Source organism: Formica exsecta, unplaced genomic scaffold, assembly GCF_003651465.1.
Source record: "Formica exsecta isolate Colony F162 unplaced genomic scaffold, ASM365146v1 scaffold236, whole genome shotgun sequence".
NCBI lineage: Eukaryota > Metazoa > Arthropoda > Insecta > Hymenoptera > Formicidae > Formica > Formica exsecta.
The window spans coordinates 992,589-1,013,023 of NW_021849640.1; the positions used below are offsets into that span (position 1 = coordinate 992,589).

The window sequence follows — 20,435 nt, forward strand, 5'->3', positions numbered from 1 at the left end:
CATATTCACATTTTTATAGATAATCAAGCTATATCATATTTTTTCGAGAAAAGCAATATTATGGTTTTTTAATCGACGTAGTCAGCTTGATCGTGCAGAACTTGTTATTTATTTGTTAAATTCTTCCATTGAAATTTCCTTCCAACATCGTCAAGAACGGTGAGCCACGCGCATACCTTATTTTAACAGTCGAACTTAATGATCCTTTGCCAGTGTCTACGTGCACTTATTATTGGACGAAATGCTACTTTTAGATGTCTGATCACCCTTGGTCCCTGGTACCAGCGTCACACACACTGCTTGGTCCCTCTTTGCTCACTATCGAAACTACATTATCGAACTGGCGCAACACGTCGCAAGGCTCCCGCGATCCTCATGCACGTCGAGATGCGCCGGATTGATGAATCGACAAAATGGCAACGACACGGATTGGCCGCCGCTTGTTTTCGTCCGTTCGTCGACCCCAAGTCCCGCTAAACCGCCTAACATCCCCCGCATCACAGGCAGATCCCGAACGAATTCTAGCTCATTGCCTTCGAACGGAACGTAGTGTCGCGTGATGGCTGATTTTTTTCGTCACGACGAAAGGGCAAGAGGGATGATCACGTTCGCGGGAGGGACTACTCTGCTGTTGGCGATTGAGAGACGTTTACGTGATAACCATGTGATGCGGCGCCAAGCACGAGGGGCGCCAGGGTCGTATCGAGATGTTTACCGATCTGATTTATGATAGACTTTTACTACTTAAAATAGTCTTATACTACTTAATCTTTTAATGCTTTCAGCAAAAGTACATCCTGGACAATCAATATAATATTTCATTAATTTAAGTTTATTTTTTTATTATTTATATATTCTTCTTTTTTGTTAAACAATAATTTTAACTGTACAATATACAGTATACAATTTCTCAAATTTAAATTTCAGTTTAGGGTTTTGTTTTAATTCTGCTTATTATTGAGTATTTTCAGCATTTTTTTAATATTTGAATTTTCTATCAAACTATAGCCATTTTTCAATATTTAAAATTGCAACTGTCAGAAAAGCTATTTTATCCCGATCAAATTTGGAGTAGCTAAAACTGCATGATATTTTGCTTATTGTGTGTGTTCGTTATCCAACCGTACAATCGAACAAAGACGTTTTCCTTAACAAAATTCTGGCAGTAGTACAACAGTACGTCGGCCCTGGCAGAACATATTGCGCAGGATCGCGAAACCAAGTGCGAAAATATGTCGACGCCACCAAGTCGCGTCATCGATTCCGAAAATGCAACCGCGCGTTTGCGCTCTTTAACTTGCGTCTCCGTTTCGTCCTCCCGCACTTCTAACGATGGCAAGCTTGTCGGGCTTTACCGACAGCGATCAAGTCTAGATTCGAGTTTCCCAGCCAAAGATAAGCAATATACATGAGTTATCTGATTAGCCTGAATTTTATCAACTTTGATGGGATACACTAAATCTTTTCATTCAAAATATTTTAATTTCTTTATAATATAAAAATGATGTTTTAATGAACAAAACAAGCAATTTTTTTCTATTGTTTACTAAGTATAATATTTATTGTATTCTATTCAAAGATAAATAGAATATAATAGATAATAATAATATATGACGTTAGAGTACAAAATAATTTCGACTATTTTATTTTTTGATAAAATTAAATTGTGTTCTACACTATATGAATTAAATAATTTAAAACTTAAGATTTAAAAGCTTATTTTAAAAGAGACTTTGAGTAAGTTTTGTGAAAGAGATTATGAGAGAATATTAATAGACTTACCCTGTCGTACGAACACTTGATTGACATCCAGCAAAATATCGCATCCTTCGACGATCATCCGCTCAACAGCTAGATTCTTCCTTAGATTCTCAGTTTCGCTGACCTGAAAAAAGAGGAAAGATACATTGGATTAATATCAAAATTAAGATGCAAGGCCATGCTAATATAGAATCGATCGACAAATACCTCGTCATGCATTTGTCTTGAGAGATCCTCCAGCTGTTGCCTGGCATTCTGAAGGCTCTTACGTTCCACGTGATCGTATGGCGTGTGCGCCAATAACTCGTGCAAAGTAATAATGTACCTTGGAATCTAAACGAGCAAAGTAAGTAGCTGGATTAAGGAACTTCTGCTTAAGTTCCACTAAAATCCAAAAAAGAGAAAGAAAATAGTTAGGAGAATAGTTGCGATTTAAAACTCGTCAAACAAATTTTAATCAATTTTCTGAAAGAGAAAGAGAAAGAGAGAACGTACAAAAATATATAAACTAACACGCGCATTATATGTATATTTAAAGCAACCGTAAATTTATATTCCGCCGATCGAGCTCTAAAAGAATTTCCTATGTTATGCGGAATTTCCGGAAAGGCGCAATGGAATGTATATTTTCCGCGCTATCGAGACCTATCATTTTACAAGCCCGTCAGATCTTATGCAATATTCATGAAAGCTCCCGAACTATTTCATATAATCGATTGTTCCTGAAAAGGCATTTGTGTCACTGAAATAATTTCTTGAATTTTTCATTTTCTTTTCGCGTAAAAATTTGATTTCTTGCAGGAATAACAACGCAAAGAAATTAATGTCACATAAAAAAATTTAATAGTTATACTTTTCTCTTTCTCCTTCAGCAGTAATGTAATATAAAGCGAAACTTAGATTTCTAGGAATGTTTGTACTACTTTCTCTATCTTGTGTAGGAAAATTGCGCCGATTTTATCCGCGCATGGAAATTTTATGGGACTGTTACCTGATGCATGGGATACGTTAGAAAGATCTCCAGGGATCGTCCGTGGCAGGCAGTCTTGTTCTCCAACCTATTGAGCAATGCTACGAACGGGGGTGACGATTGCTTGCACTCAGTCAACACTTGAAGGCTATAGTGGTGATTACGCACGTACTCTTGATATATCGATAACATCGGTAGCAGCATGTCGAACAAGTCACCTGCGTCACATTCGATACATCGTGATTGATCAGTGTGCAATCTTTTTCACAAAATTACATTCTTTTTACAAAATGTAAAAATTAATATTGTAAAAAAAAAAAAGAAAAATCGCTAGAAATTCAAAATCGCAAACTTTTACTTGCTGTTTGACTTGCTCAATATATTGTAGAGATACAGGCAACTCATTATTTATATATGGATTCATATCGCATTCAAATTCATACCTAAAACTAAAGTGGGCCAGCTCTCCATACGAGAAGTAAGACCCTTCAGGAAGATCTGGTGAAGAAACAGCACGGTCTCGCTATTCAAAAATATGCTATTCACGTCCTCGTGACTACATGGGGGTTTCTTTGAACTGGCAGCCATCTTGAAAGGCCTCAGAAAACAGCTTACTAAAACCTCCATCTGCTCCGTGTACTCCTCCTCGGCCTCCACCATTTGAAATACCAGACTGAAATGGTAGGATATATATTTAATATACCGTCTATGGTTTCATTCTTCAAATGAAATGAAACCAATAACCGCTGATTTGTCGTTATTATGTCGTGAATGAAAGAAATATCAGCCGTTCTGATTAAAATAAAATTTTTCAACGTCAGGGGGAAATCAAACAATCGAAAATTCTATTGAGAACAAAAAAATATTTCTCTCAATTATATTCTGTATAACGAACGAATCACTCGTAATTTCCTCTCGTAAAAAATATTACGTCGCTTAAAATGTCTTTAAAGTTTTTGATGTCGCTTTTTCGCCACGCTCTGTTATTTCCCTAATGTCGTGCAAAATACAATCGTGAAATTCGTGAAAACATGACAAACCATTAATCGGGAAATGAAGACCGCGAACAAGTTAAACGTCATCGCGCATTGCGATAATTACCTGTTTCGCTTGCGCATGCTTTCGGCATGTGGACTCTTGATATATTGTTCAACGATCTGTTTCCAACGTCGACGGCACAGCCAGCCCCTGAAAAAGCTTTGGACTTTCTTGATTTTCTGCATTTCAATAGAGCCCTCCGTGATACCTTGTAATCCGGGCACTTCTGCGTACATGAATCCGTCGTGAACACCGCCGAAATATTGGGTTCCGCTGTATAAACTTCCAGTACCTTGGGACATAGTTCTTTGAACCCCCGGTCGAGTATGAAATACCGGCGCTATGGAGGGCCTTAGCTCCTTTTTCAGGGCGCACAACTGTAATATAACCATAACGAAATCCGTAATCTCATATGGAGGGAATAATCCTTAACAAACACCTCTTTCTGTATTTCTTAAGTAAATTAAAAAGGGATGCTCAACGAAGCTTGGATTAAATATGGAACGAATATTTATATCAAATATTTTCCATTTTTTATAATGTAATAATTTCACTAATTTTTTAATATATTATAACTAATTTAACTATTAAATTAAAACAAGTTAGAAAAATAATGTATAGGATTGGCCAATAACGTTGCGAGTTAAAATAATCAATAAAAATTTAATTTTTGGTGCGCCCAAAGATATCTCGATATTTGTTATCAGTATAAATTAAAATTGACAAATCTAAATTATGGAAAGCATTATTCTATTACTAACATTTTATATATATTACGCAAAAAAGAGTATATTTTTAAAAATATAGTATAAGCTGCGTGTAAAGAATAAAATAATTTTTCAATTAGTTTCCGAGAGAATAATAGCGAAAAAAGCTTTATCCGCACATATTATAATCTGTTATATTATGATCTCTGAAATGTAAATTATTAAAACATGAAAGATTTTCCTGTAGATAGATTTTCAGCAAATTGGTCTACCTGTTATGGGCAATAATAACGGCATTCACATGACCGAAATACGGTCAGTGAATGAAATGAAGGAAAGTGCGTAATAGAATTACCGGAAGGAAATATCATCAGACAATTATATACAGGATATCTGATAATAGTCGCCTCACCGGTAATGTGCAGGTAGAGCGAATTAAACTGAGTAGGAAAGTCCTCTACCGTTTTGCGATCTTCGCAATAATTAATGAGAAATTAATTAAAAAAGATCGGCCAATTCGCGCGAGTACTATCGCGCGGTGAGAAAGATGGCCTGATATGGGCGGCATTGATATGTAATTGCTAGGACGTGAGAATCCATCGTTATGTACCGCTCGTACGTAACTGTTGTCATTTGTAGAGCACTCTTCCCAAAATTTTGTCGCGCGCCTACTTTTGGGTTGTTTTTTCTCGCTGCGCGCTTATATTCGCGCGAATTGATCGATCTTTTTTAATTAATTTCTCAATAATTATTACAAAAATCGCAAAATGGTAAAGGACTTTCCTGCTCGGTTTAATCCGCTCTAACTGCACATTACGGGTGGGGCAATTATTATCAGACACCCTGTATATGCACGGCTAATATGACTGACCTCCGCTCGGAGCTTTTTTATTTCCGACGCCAATTCTTCACATTGCTGAGTGTACTGCCACTTAGCCGTTTTCTCGCTCTCGACGATTTGCAACAGGTGCAGGTGCTTCTGTTCGAGCTCCTCTTTTTGCAGCAACAATTTGTTGAAGCTAGAATCAATACCCAAGAAAAAGAAAGCCGTGTTAGCGATTTGACGCGTTTGTATTCCATGTGCCGCAGTTAAAAGCGTTATTTAAGCGAATCCATTATACAAAGAAAAATAAAGCGCTAGATATCGTACATGACCTGGAAAATTGCACAAAATGCACATTCCGGGAATTTCGCACTGAAATGAAATTACGATTTTTTTTGTCTGCAGTCACGAAGCGACTGAGAAAGAGAATTTCGCTAAATTTTGAAATATTTTTTACGGTTTGAAATAACGAAACAAAATATATATACATATACAATACAATTCTATGTTTTTTCAAATATTTTTTAAACTTTTCCCGTAAGAAAAAAATAATTTTTTTATTTTTTGAAGGATTTGACAAATAAGGTAAATGTCCCAGTGGCCGGACGTTTAAGCGTAGGTTGTCACAAATAATACAATTTATAATATTAGAAAGATTTTTAATATAAATATTTGCAGTCAATCGAAAGTTTAACATTCCCTTAAGCTGGGAAAAATTATTTGAACCCACATAAGATAAATGTCCCAGTGGCCGGACGTTTAAGCGTAGGTCGTCACAAATAACTTTTTATCTTTTTTTATTATTATTTGCACATACGTCCGGCGAGTGGGACCACTGGTATTTTTAATATACCAGTCTTCGAACGCTCAAAAATATCGTTTTAATTGTGATTTTTATGATGAATTTTGTCAAAGAGAGTTTCTAATTAATTTTTGAAATTAGATATTCAATTATTTATTCACAAATATAATTAAATATCCAATTTTCATACTATTTAATTAGATGCTTACGTTTAACGAATTTGTTAACGATCGGCCATCATTTTGCCTAACCTTAGACACACGCTTATTTAATCAATTTCTTTTAATACAAAAATTTTAAATTAAGTTTATTTTTTTTCCCCAATTAATCGTCAAATGTTGGAGTTTTTTTACAATAATTATTATTTTCATTCATAATTGTTCAAATAAAGGGTAAATATTTTTTTTCCATGTGGTCGGATATTGGGACATATCCGGCCATTGGGACATTTATCTTAAAAGAAAATATAGAAAATCGAACAGAAAATATAATCTTGTATATAATGCTCGTACTTTTATGTGTTTTTTTCTCTGTATATGTTTAGTGAAAAATCTATTACTTAAACGTAACAGAATTGATAATGTTTAATTTGTTACAAATATAATCCTTAAGTTTCTATACGTTGTAATATTATCGCTGTAGACCTACATTTTTTGCTTCATGTAACCGAATTTATCCGGACGCGTCGCGTTTATGTTTACATTTTATCTTATTGTCTTATTGTCTATCCTTGCCTATTGTTCACTTTATTGTTTACGTTTCTTTTTTTTTCTTATATCAAATATTCTCGAAGTACCGTGTACTGTTGTTTCACGTAGTCAACCGACAACGAGTCGCGGAATAAATTAGACGTGTTGTTCTCTTGTAAAATTTAATTAAATCATACGCGTTGTTCTCTTGTGAAATAGTACTTCAATATTTTTTCAAACCTATATATACAGTTCTACACATTTTTCTACTCACAGAATCAACAAGAATCCTCTTCATTATATCAACTTTTTTTCTTTATCTGAGCATTAATACTAAGTCTAAAAAAATTATGGTAAATGTTCGCATTAACTTACATCTCACGGATCGTTTTCATTTTTACATATGTTGTAGAGGGTACATTCCTAAGTAATACACACTTTGAATTTTGTGGCGCTCTCTTTTGGTTCCAGAAATATGCGATTTCGAAGTTTCACAGTTTTAATGCTTTTTCTCAAATATATTATAAAGTAATATTAGGAAAAGTGAAGTTTATGTACGTTGTATTTGTTATAGAGCAGATGTGGAAAAAGTGTTTATTTACTTTTACGGGATAGGTACACGGTCATGGATATTTTGTCAATAATGTGTTTCACCTATTTCCCGCAGTTCGTTAACAGCTTTTAACAACCCAACTTTACTTTTAAAATTGACGCAGTCGGTTTCGCCCCCCGCCCCTACGGGGGATTTCACTTCCAAAACATATAACCTAACCCAAACCTATTTTTGATTTAAAAATATGAACACGCAAGTAGAATATAACAAAAAGATGATACAAGTAAATACGAAAATTCTGATACTTCAAAATCGAATATCTCTGGAACCAGAAGAAAGCGCCACAAAATTTAAAGCATGTATTACTTGGAAATGTATTCTTTACAATATATGTAAAAATGAAAACATCCGTGAGGTGTAAGTTAATCCGAACATTTACCAAAATTATACTTGTAACAAACAAAATTATTAAATTTTATTACGCCAAACAGATGATCGATGAATTTCATTAGAATTTCTCTCGTTGACTCGTGTAATTTACATCTACCTCTTATTATCATAATTTTTGCGAAAAGAAGGTACAGGATTACCACTGAGTCGAGTATCCACATCGTTTCGAAAGTAAAGCGAGACGAGTGATGAAATTCGAGACAAGGAATAAAAGCATATATTTCTCTTCAAAAAAGATACATTAGTGATTCACCATATCTTTTCGTGCTAAAAAATTGAAATCCAATATTATAAGGAATGTTATCAATATTCTAATCTATAGGATGTATATATGTTGCTTCATTTTTGAGAACGTTGTACAACCTTTTTTTTATAAATATATATATTGCAAATTTCTTTTTTAAAATTTAGGTTATAAGATTATGCGGTCTGACTCAAATTTTAATTAAATTGTTTTATCTACAATACACGTATAAAAATTTACAAGCCGCGCAAATATATATTGTAGCACAAACTTGTTCATAGTTTGCAATGTTTTGAGAAGGTCTGCTTGAGTTTACACAAAACAAGCAATCTCAAACGTGGTCCACATTGCATGAAGAAGTTATCGCGACTATCGATCGACCTTCTGCGTGACATGAGATACTCGAAGAAGTATCAACCCTATATTTTCGAATACACGGCAAAATTGCCGAAGTAATGGATATCATTATCTATGCATATTACGGTGCAGCATAGCAGTAATCTGAGAAGATAGCCACTCCGTCTGGATGCAAACGTGTATAAGTCGGCCCGTAAAATGAGGATTGCGGAAGGAAGGTGTATAGTTTCTCATATCGTGAAATATTCAAAGGAAGAAACATTATTCATGTAAACATGTTGTTTACGATGTTTTATATTAAGCTAATGTTTAAGGAAGTAAGTGTGACTTGATTTTCGCCAAAAATTTGTGTATTTTAATTTAAAAATAATGTAATACAGTAACATGTAATAATTTGCTCCAAATCATATAATAAATAAATAAATTAAAAAAAATGTCGATTAATTTAAAAAATTCTTCAAATTTTAATTCAAGCACTTAAAAAATTAAACGTAGAGATATTCGCGAAAGGGACGCAAAGGATGAGATATAAACCTGATTCGATGGTGGATCGGAATATAAATATCCTTCTAGTAATACGAGAAGTGTCAAGTGAAGACATGAATCTGTAAGAGTATCATTTTTTTCTCGCGTAATGGTATCACGCACGCAGCACGATGATGAGATGTTAGAACGACATTTGATGCATCTGCAAGCATCAATGTAACGATCACGTTCTTCACGAGAAACACCTGCGACAAAAAAATACCGGTGAAATGGGCTCATTTGTAACCCATGCGCATTTCCCTAAACAGAGGCAAACCAACTGTAAAATTGTTAGCGGAGAAAATATTAGGTTTTTCATTTTAGAAAAAGAAGAATAAATAAGAGGGGATATAAACTTTTTTAAATAACCGTATTTTTTTATTTTTGTGGAATTTATCGTTTTAAACAGATTGTATATTAATTAATATTAATTATTAACATATATGAACGTATATTAATTAGGGTAAAATATATTTTCATTTCGCACATCCTCGCGTATATCCATTTCCCCGCAATCAACTATTACAGTTAGTCTATTCCTGCTTCTTAATGCACGTTTGATATTATAGTATGATGAAGATTATTTCGGCGTTAATGTAAGGAAATTACACGAGTGGGATTAATAGAGAGGTAGTGGCTGAGACGGCCCGATGTTAATGTGATGCCCGCAAATGTATTTATCAGTGCATCAACGAGATTAAGAGAATTCTCCTGAATAATAGACGAAGTGTAGGGTCTACAGAATAAACTGTGGATAAAATAGAGTCATGCTGGAAAACAAAGTTAATTATTGCGTTACAAATTTTATTATACATGGGAAAGTTATTCTGTTACCTCGTGCTCTCTTAAATGGAATCAGTGTATTATCACTGATAAACAGTGTTTTAGTTATAACATTGCATGCAATAAAATCTCACTGTAAAAAAAGTTAGTAGTAGTAGTTATTTTAATCAATGATATTTTAAAATGTATCTTACAATATTAGAAATGAGATAAATTTATAGAGCAATATACACTACTAAAAAAAAAATAGGGTACACTTTTCATACTCTAAAAATTGAGCTATTTTCAAACCGCTGAAACTCGACGAAAAATCATCGTAGACAAAAAATTAAAAAAGCATTTTGAAGCTTGGAGTTTCAACTTTATCGCGCTATCGGTGTTTTTTAAAAAACTTTTTATCTTCCTTGTTCTGTGCTTTAAAGAAGAACCCATTGTTTTGTTCCTTAAAATTATGTATTTTTGACACTCTGCAGCTCGATAAAAAAATTTCTCTCGAAAAATTCAACTCAAGTTCCATAAACTACAATATTTTGCCTACAAAATGCTTTTTTTTAAATTTTTTTATATTTCTTTTTTACCGAGTTACACGATTTTGAAACTGAACCTGTATTTTCTAGGAATGAGAAAATAAAAATTTTTTTTAGAACTATTGATATCACGTTACAGTTGAAACTTCAAGCTTCAAAATGCTTTTTTAATTTTTTGTCTACGATGATTTTTCGTCGAGTTTCAGCAGTTTAAAAATAGCCCAATCTTTAGGCTATGAAAAGTGTTTCCTATTTTTTTTTAGTAGTGTATTTTGTTAAAGAAATATCTGAGTTTGATCAAGAGTCTGTTCATGTTCTGATTGTGAGTTTATGACATCTTAAGAATAAAGGGATGTAATATGTACATAATTCGGAATTTGAATACTAATTATATCAAAATAAATTAATATCACTGCCCTAGAAAATCAGTGAAACATAAGACGGAGATGCCAAGCGTGAATGTTTGCACTAAAAACAGATCAGTGAAAATAGTCACGCTTTATTCCTCCGTTAATGAAATACTGAGGTGAAATCTTCTCAATGCTTTAATCAGCGGCATTTTCACTGATTTAGTTTAAGAGAGTGCATTTCTCTTTTTGTTGAATAAAATAAACGCGTATAAATTAACCGCGTGATTGGAGATTAAACTAATTCGTTATTAAAGATATATATGAAATTCATGCCAAATGTGCGAGATAAAAGAATCGCGAAAGTACATCTGCTTTTATAACGCCGGATCAATGAAAACTTTTTTTCTATCGTTGTGTAATGCCGGAAAATTAAATAGAAATCACTTATAATTTAATCAAACATTTTAATAAATATTTTAATAAATATTTGAATAAATATTTTAATTCGTTCCGGCTCAGAGAATCCGCAACGGATACCGAATATCTTCTCTGCCACGCGTATAGTTGATTTAAATCTGAAAAAAGATTTAACGAAGAGGACGGAAACAGGACGGGATGTTCGGGCACGTCGAAATCAATTCGTTTGTATCTATCGCGTTGTAAAATCCACAGTGGCAAAGTTTTTCCGCGATTTTCGCGAATGAAAGTAATCGGCGGCCGTGTGGCGGAGACTGCCGCGGTTCGACGGCGATTCTAATTGGAGCCCCAAATTTAAACGCGGTTACACTCAGTCATTGAAATGATCGTAGTGATTTACGAAATCGAGCATTGTTCGCAATCTCCATAAATCAAGGCGACGCGTGCGTCATTTTAATCGGCCCAATCTTCGATTCGGCCGCGAACCTTTGTTACCTAGCTTCTCGTATTGCATCGATCCATGTTTTGCAGTCCGTCTCTGTGGCCGCTTTTAGCTCGTATTGCCGTTGGTTCTCTCTCCTGTACGATATCGCGAAACAGTGCTGTAACAGAGGAACGGTAAAAAATTCAGTTATCTCCAGTGTAGAAGGGATGACGACAGAGCCGACAAAAAGCGCGATTCCGCCATCGTTCGATTCGCGCATTGTATGCATGGAAAAATACCGTAGGGAAGCAAATCGACGGCGCTTTAAAGAGGAGATCGCGATCGAGAATCATTCTGTGCATTCTCCTCCCTGATCGTATTCAATTCCTACGTTTCGCTATTTATATATCGTAAAAATCCGGAAACCTGCTCCCGGATTTCATTAAACTGCTTCGCAAGTTTGCATAAATCAAAAAGCTTAGGAACTGCTTTTATTCTCTACGACAGTATTATTTCTGTTTTATCCGTGGATTTTATTTGCACGATAACTCTTACGGAAATATTAATTATGCAAATCCTTATCAAGATTCCATTTAGCTACGTGGCGCTTTGAAACTCACGTAAATCAAAACCGTGCGATATAAACACCGATCGTATTTTGTATAGTTTACCACGGCAGTTTTCAGATGCATTCAAATGCATAAATATAAAATAACAAATAATTTAACATTCTCGCGATCTTTTGCCTTTTTTATATGGAATAATAATTATAAATAAAAAATAGTAGTATTTACGCGCGTCGTGAAAGAGCTTACATGACTATTTAAAGGCTAGAATGCAACGTACGCCGCGTGCATTACGAGCAGCTTCCTCTATCCGGTGCTCGTTTGTATCCGACAACATTCCACGAGGAAAGCATGCAGAAGGTCTTTCCTGAAGGGACCTCGCTTTACGTTTTCAAAGAAAATTCTCGGGTCATTTTTACCTATTCACGAAGCGCGTTTGCAGGGCGCATTCACTCGAATGTTCTTTCTCTCATGCCACAAGCATTCGCGTTTTAAAGAATGCGCGATAAAATATCTTTTATCATTTTCTTAACGTTTAACGAGATAGATATTGCGTATCAGATCAGCCATGCGTGCAATTTACCATCTTAGTAACAAAGAAATAAACCTTATGAACATAGAAGAGATACGATAAATTATTTTGTTTTAAATTTAAAAAGCCATTTAAAAAAAAAACGATTAAAACGTTCCGCATATTATACAAACTAACTAGCTGGAAAATTGCAACTACATGAAAGTGCGCTATATTTTCGTGTGTGTTATATATGAAATTAACTAAAGCGAAGAAAAATGGTTTTCTAAATTAAAACACGTATAAATTTAATTACACTGAGTAGCGTTAACTTTTTCAAAATAAGTTGCAGTCAGTTTTTTTTTTTTGTGATGACAATATAGAGCATTTCTCTTGAATTCGTATTTCACGTAAAATGAATTAATACCTTTTGATATTCTGATATTCCATGTTGAAATGAAAGCATCTGTTACATATCTATTTCGCAACACAGTATGCATTAACTAATTTTCGTTTGCGGCTTATACTGGTTCTGGACGCAGCTTATAACGCAAACCGATACATTAATTAATTAAAATTTGAGGTGATGTAAAATAAAGGTGTTAATTACATGCATAATGCATTAGAATGCGATAAAGATAACAGATTTCTCCGGGCAACCGGGTTATACATCAGTTTCGATCGACAGAGTATTCAGATTAAATATTTGCGGTACCAACGAGCTCGTCACATATATGAGGCCGCAATCAGAAATTACTAATTATACTTAGCTTGCTTGATGCCATGGAGAATCGCATTAATTAACAAATAAAAAAGGAAGTTTAAAAAAATTTTAATTAAAATCGCGCAGTAACACGAATCGCAAGATCGAGTGATTAACGTAATGAAAGATCTCATAATATATTAATCGTTTAATTAATAATTAATATATATATAATTCAAGAAACATAATATATTCTGTGTATATACATATATTTTATAGTAAATTTTTCGGCGATGTGAATTAACTGTGTTTGATCGTGACAACATATAGCGTGCTATTGTTTACGTAGCAAGGCCTTGTTATCATTGCTCAGCGATCCTCGAGCAGTAAAGTTGTAGCACGAGACACTCTATATATTGTTGAATTCCTATTTGAAACGCGATCGCGACAAGTATTGAAATATAATTCGCCCACACACACACACACATACACACACGCATGATTATTATAATTAATGATAAAGTAACTTTTATAAAAGACACGAACCATATCGCGTAACCCCATTATTTCAACTAAAAATCTAAGCAATAAGATACGATAATTGATTACGACAGTTGACAATAATTATTACTCTAATAATGCTTAAAAAAGGTCTACTATAATTCGTTCAATATTCTAAATTTTTCGCTGAATTAAATATAATTTGTCATTCGGATTGACAGATTGAACTTGTGTAATAAACCATGTGCAAGATTAGTTAAAATAAGTAATCAAACGTATTAAAATAATGAAAAGTAATAATTTACAATTAGTTGAATTAATAATTAATATAAAATTAGAAAACAAAATATTTTCCTGAACTTATTCTAAATAATAAATTAATTTACTTTATGTTTAGCGCATATTTTCTTAGACTATATAACGTACTGCAGTTTATCGCGAGATTTAGTCGATCGGAAATTGTCATGTAAACAATTGACAAATTCTAGAATATTGTAATCCGCGAATATTTATCTTTAATTTCAATTTGTTTATTTATGTTATAAAATGCAATATATAATCTCTCAATTATAAAATAAATATTACAAATATATTTATATATATATATATATATATATATATATATATGTATATATCATATATATTATAAAATTATAATAATTCGCGGATCACCCGCCATGTGCAGGTAGATATATATATATATATATATATATATATATATATGTATGTATCATATATATTACAAAATTATATAATAATATAATATAACCCTCCTAAAACGGGTACACCTTGACGTTGGTGGGAGGGCTTAGTACCTGGAAGGTTTATCCCGAAGGGGAAGCTAAGTACCCAAACGACTCGTGATAATACTGTAAAAGCATTGTCACGAGTCGTATATAACCCGTATGTAATAAGCGCATTTCATGCATTGAGCACACATTAATGCGTCGATTTTCAGCGTATCGAATATGGTTCGTCGCGTTTTCGCGTGATATTCTCGATTTTGCTCCGATAAGCGATTCGGAGATAAATCAGTTAAAATTCAATCAGTTGCTCAATAAGGGTGGAATCGTCTTCGTCTAATTTTATTCCGTCTTCTATTTCATGCACCATATGGTGTCACCGTATCATGTCTTTATATTTATATGATAGATAGCCGATCATTTTGATACATTCGAGTATCGATTTAACATGCCCTTTTAAAAATAAATATGAATAAATCGCGATAAAGAAGCATGGCTTAATAAAACATTAATCAATTGATAAGTTTTATGCTCCAAATTTACTTCTCCCATACATCAGCTTTTTATGGTATCATTATGAGCATAATTGGTATGCGTGTGTCTGAGCATTCACAAGAGATACAGCTAATTAAAGCACATTGATATTACTTAAGCTTCGTTTACTGGTTCTGCGCTATAACACTGGTTAGTGGGACGTACATTTTGTCTGCATTGATTGTAACGTTCTATTGTACCCGGCGACAAAAGGCTCGCGCGATACATTGTCAGTCCGTATGTGCACGCGACATGAGCAACGGGCCAATTGTAAATGAAATCAGGTGTAATAACAATGACTATCCGAGTGAGAATATTCATGACCCATATAGCCGAGAAGGACTAAGTCCGAGTGAACTAAGTGGTTTCTATCATATTACTTTGAACGCGGAACACAGTCGGAGAACAGTTTCAATTATGGAAACGCCATTAGTTAGCACTATCGATTTTCGATGTCTAAAGATATCGGTCATTCAGACAATCCATTATATATTTGAGATAGAGAATATTTTATCGATTCCCTGTAAAAAATAAATGAATTAAGAGCGATTCTATCTTTTACCATTATATTACTAACCTAATATCTTTTCATAATAAAAACGAGCAGATCTGGCCAGAAATCGCTCGTTCTACTGTTTTCTTAGTACTCGAGGCAAATAAGAATAAAACTTATTCCATTTATGCAATGGATATTTTACTTATTGTCTACTTTGCTAATATTAAGCAAATTGCTAATATTGAGGAAAAAGAGATGAGAATTTAAGCGATCATGTCGATTGTTATCGATTTAACGTCCAATCAGAAAAGAAACATAGAAATATCATGTGTTCGAAATAAAAGATCCGTATAAAGAGAATTTTGTAAAAATGTAAAAAGATATTACGATCAAAGATACACCGCAATTATCGACAAGATCACAATAAATTCACATACTTACATCTTACTTAATTAAGAATTTGAGATGAATGTTTTATGCATCATGAAACTTCTCGCGTTAAATTTAAATTAACTGTCGTGCTATATTACAAGAATGTAGGGCAGAGTTAGCAAAATATATATTCTAAGTTTCCGACAGCTGCATTTTTTTTTCTTGCATTGCGATAGTGCTTTCGCATATAACTTCACGTTACAGTGTACTCTAAACACCGTTTTTGCATCTATGGATACATATTTCTTTGGAATTTGGTCATAAAAATTTATCATAAACTGCAAAACTGATTCTCGCACAGTGCGAGATTTCTTGTAGACTTTACAATTTGAATGANATGAATCATTTTGCATAATTTTATATTATTATTATCGCGCAAATTTATGTAAATTGATACATTTTCGAAAATGTAAATTAAATTATATATAAATTTTTTTCTCAAGATTTTATCTGATAGATTATTGGGACGCCGAGGATTATATAAATTACAGAATATTAAATGTCGTTTTCTCGTTTAAATTTATAATATTTTTAATTTTTAGTTTCCTGTCGCAATATTTTTTTCTTGCATAAAAACCTAATTTATTATACAAAGTCAAATTTAATTCGAACTCATTAATACTGTTTACTTTTTAATAATACCACATAAAAGGAACGCGCGACTGAAAAGTCATTGTGTGATGCCTTCTCTTTTACCCTGTAAGAAGAACGTCGTAATCGATCAAGATGATTCTTTGCTCGGGAAACTTTCTTCTCTGGTTTCTAAAAGACGTGAGGATTTAACGGTGATACGAGAACTCCGGAAAAAGGAGCGCGTTTGAAAGAAGGTCTCCTGGGGACACGAAAATAACACTAAGGCCGTAAACGTACTGTAGTTCCCACGTGTATTTGACGAGCTCTTTGCTCACGAAACTACTCACATAGGAAAAATTTATCTCTGCGTTTCTGACGATTGCGCGACTCATTCGAGTAGAATTTTTTCGACACTATTACAATTAACGTTTACACAATGCGGCTTTTGACTTTCTAATGTAACACGCCGGTAATAATCTTTGATACCGTTTTATTTAGGCATTCCACATATGTCACATGAAATTGATTACGTCAGGATTAATACAAATCGCTCTAAATACTAATCTCAAAGTTGCAAATTCAAATATATAAATTATTTTTTAAAATTTAAGAAATTTTACATTTGTCGATTTAAATTACAAATCTCAGAAACTCTTCGAATATTAAAAAAAAAAAAGAAGATTAGAAAAAGTGTCATTAATTAGTGCACATTTTTATACATAAGGGGGTATCCCTCTTTGGTAAAAATTTATTTTAGAAATATTAAAAAAGTCACACACATGCATTCAAACATTTAGCTATTATCCTAGAAATTTGATAAATCTTTATATTATTTGACATTATTATAGTTCATACTAAAAGAGGAGACATTCGAATTATCGGCTCAGCTATGCATAGTAAGCCAATGTTAAGCTGGCAATCCATCATACGACCGGCGGATATCAGAAATTACGGGGAGTTTACTACTCGGACATATTCGCAGTTATTTAAGGACGATTTCTGTCGAGAGATCCTATACAGAGGAAGTGTCTTGCTCTGATAATTTATCCGACGATGACACAGGATCCTCTTGCCAGTTACTATCTATCTCTCTTATCAAGATGAAACTCGTATCAACTTACATTTAGATTAGACGGCGCATAATAAATTCTACCTGATTCTGTTAGCACAGAGAATTCTAACTAACTAACTCCATTTAACCAAGATTCCATATCTTCATTTGAATATTACACGTCTAAAATCGGTTAGTCTCTCTATTGCATTGCTTTTTGTAGTAAATTAAACATAATTAAACGATAATGAGGAGCGTGTTATTGGAATATGCAGCAATCCTTGAAGCGGAGAATCTTCAACATATATTCGATTTATGTCAAGGTTGAGTTTACGATTTAATCTAGAATTATATCGAGCCTTACGATCGCACTATGACATAAATTTACAAATTGTAAATCTATCGCTTTCATTGAGTCTTGGCACGGCGTAAATAAGCACTAGCTGCAAATTATCTGCTACTTGATGAAAGAGATCGCGCGTTAATAGTGATCTCTTTTTGAGAGAGTAATCTCTTTCAGATTGAGAGTTTAATACCCATTTAATAAGCAGGCATTTGCTCGTCTCGTTCCGAATCCACATGGAATCCACAAAGAGAAGGATGTTCTGCGATATAAAATATAGGGTGTCCCATAATAACCGTATCATCTCTCTATGCAAGTAGAGCAGGTGAGACCGAGAAGAGAAGTCCTTTATTATTTTGCAATTTTCGTAATAATTATAAAGAAATTAATTAAAAAAGGTTGATCAATTCGCGTGAGTATAAGCACGCAGCGAGGAAGAACGGCCCGGAGACAACTCAAAAGTTTGCGGTCGCTAGGCGCAATTTTAGACGAAATTTTAGGAGGAGCACTCTACAGATGACAACGGTTACGTACGAGCGGTACATAACTATGGATTCTCGTGTCCTAGTAACCACACATCAATGGGTTGCCCCTTTTTACTGCGCTCTTATACTCACGCGAATTGATCGATCTTTTTTAATTAATTTCTCAACAATTATTACAAAAATGGCAAAATGGTAAAGGACTTTTCTTCTTGGTTTCACCTGCATACGAGAGGTGATACGGTTATTACGGAACATTCTGTATATAGGAACCCTTTCATCTTATTAAATTTAGTTTCCCAATTCTCGAAGCATACAAGCGGATTTTAATGCCTGCAAATGATATGCCATAATTGGCTATATGGTCTCGTTAAATCATCACATGCTGAAATGATCAACGACAAAAACATCAAATTCTCTTTGATAAAATATCCTATATTGAGGTGAAATACAGATATTTAGACATTTGATATACCAGTATAGCATCCAAAAAAGGACTCTAATGAAATGTTTTACCAATATAGAGCTCAAAGAATTTATACAAATCAATGATTTTATTATAAAATGGTCAAAATAGATTCAATAAAAGAAGGTATTTCAATAAATGTGGCGAACAAAGCTCGTAGTATTAAAAAAATTTTTATAAATATTAATTAAAGGCCAATTCGAGCAGAGAATAATAAGGTCGTTTGAATTAATCTAATATAAAATATGATATAATCCATCACAATTTAATGACATAACGTAGGGCGATTCGACACTAAACTTATGTCTCTTCAGCCACACAAAGTATTACATAATAAAAAAAAAAATGGGTATAGGTCAAATTAAATTAAAAATAAACCAATGACGATAGAAAAATAACAAAAGTACAAAGTTATAAGAGTCTGCTATTGTTTTTCTCAGCGTTTCGCACGCTTTAATTGTGAGATAAAATGCCATCAAAAGATATTTCGCATTTGTTTTCCATTATATTGTCATATATATTTATATTTATAAAAATAGATATGCTTTTTTGTAAAATATTATCCATATTTTACGCAAAAGGTTTTTGCATCAAAAAGCAAACCGAATTAAATTTGACCCATTTTTGATAGCCTCAGGATACTACTGTAACCCGTGGGTTAAAAATTAAAATAATTTCAATAAATTCAATTTTTTTTCGTAAAATGCTACGGATACAATTTGTCGATTGTTGTTTTTTCGTTCTCGCGAATAAATATAAAAAGTTTTTTTTTGTACATATAAAGTATGGCATCAATATTACATTGGTATGAATCCCTGCTGAAAGGTTTGTGCTCGTACTTCTGAATTTTTAAGTTAGAACAGCCATTCGAGGGTCGCCCGACCGTCTCTAAATGCAATTTTTATATGCCGTGCACGTGAAAAACCGAAAACAAGTTTAAAATAATAAAGAAACGAATACACGAGGTATCTTTACGTAAGCGAATGAAAGAACCGACACCGCGAGTTGAAAAATGAATATATCAAAAACGTATAAGGAAAGATTATACGCGAAAGATTATACGAGAAAAAATAACTGCTGTTTTCAAAATTCAAGCCGAACAGAAGAAACAAAAGTTAATCCGCATCGAAGGCAAAAGAGCGGTGCCTTTTAATGTTCACTGTAAATTAGAGAATTCATAATGAACAAAACTTACACGTTGTAATTTTTACAAATTGAATACTTTTTATTCTTTGTAAAAAATTCTCTCTATCACATTTAATAATTTTGCGAAAAACTATTTCTGCTCATAAACGGTTACGTTAAATTAAGGACTCCATTTTTCGAACTCATGAGCGGTTTACACTATTTTATGACAAAATAAAAATTATCTAATCATTTTATTTAATTTAATAAATGGATTATTTTCTTCTAAAAGCTTAAAATTAAAGACTCTTTCTACGTAAAATTAAAAATTATTAATAAAGAGTCACATAACTCACATTCTCTAAGCTCAACGGATTTCTTGTATAAAGTTACAAACTATCGCATATAACAAGATTTTCCAGAAATTTCACATAATGTTACAAACTATCGCAAAATCGCAAAGCATGATTTGTTGCACATGTTTGGGTT

The 20,435-nt window shown here is 33.3% G+C and overlaps 1 protein-coding gene across 6 annotated transcripts in view; it reads right to left on the reverse strand.

Annotated features, from left to right (window-relative positions):
• The window catches only part of LOC115235813 (ras-specific guanine nucleotide-releasing factor 2-like), a 54,728-nt gene that overhangs the window by 15,756 nt on the left and 18,537 nt on the right, over positions 1–20,435 (reverse strand). For all 6 annotated transcript variants that reach the window (XM_029807838.1, XM_029807840.1, XM_029807839.1 and 3 more), the window contains 7 exons: positions 11,492–11,598; positions 5,348–5,495; positions 3,833–4,146; positions 3,175–3,404; positions 2,753–2,949; positions 1,969–2,094; positions 1,783–1,885 (listed from right to left, as the gene is read on the reverse strand). In XM_029807838.1, the coding sequence (XP_029663698.1) occupies positions 1,783–1,885; positions 1,969–2,094; positions 2,753–2,949; positions 3,175–3,404; positions 3,833–4,146; positions 5,348–5,495; positions 11,492–11,598 (1,225 nt within the window). The remainder of the gene's footprint in view (positions 1–1,782; positions 1,886–1,968; positions 2,095–2,752; positions 2,950–3,174; positions 3,405–3,832; positions 4,147–5,347; positions 5,496–11,491; positions 11,599–20,435) is intronic.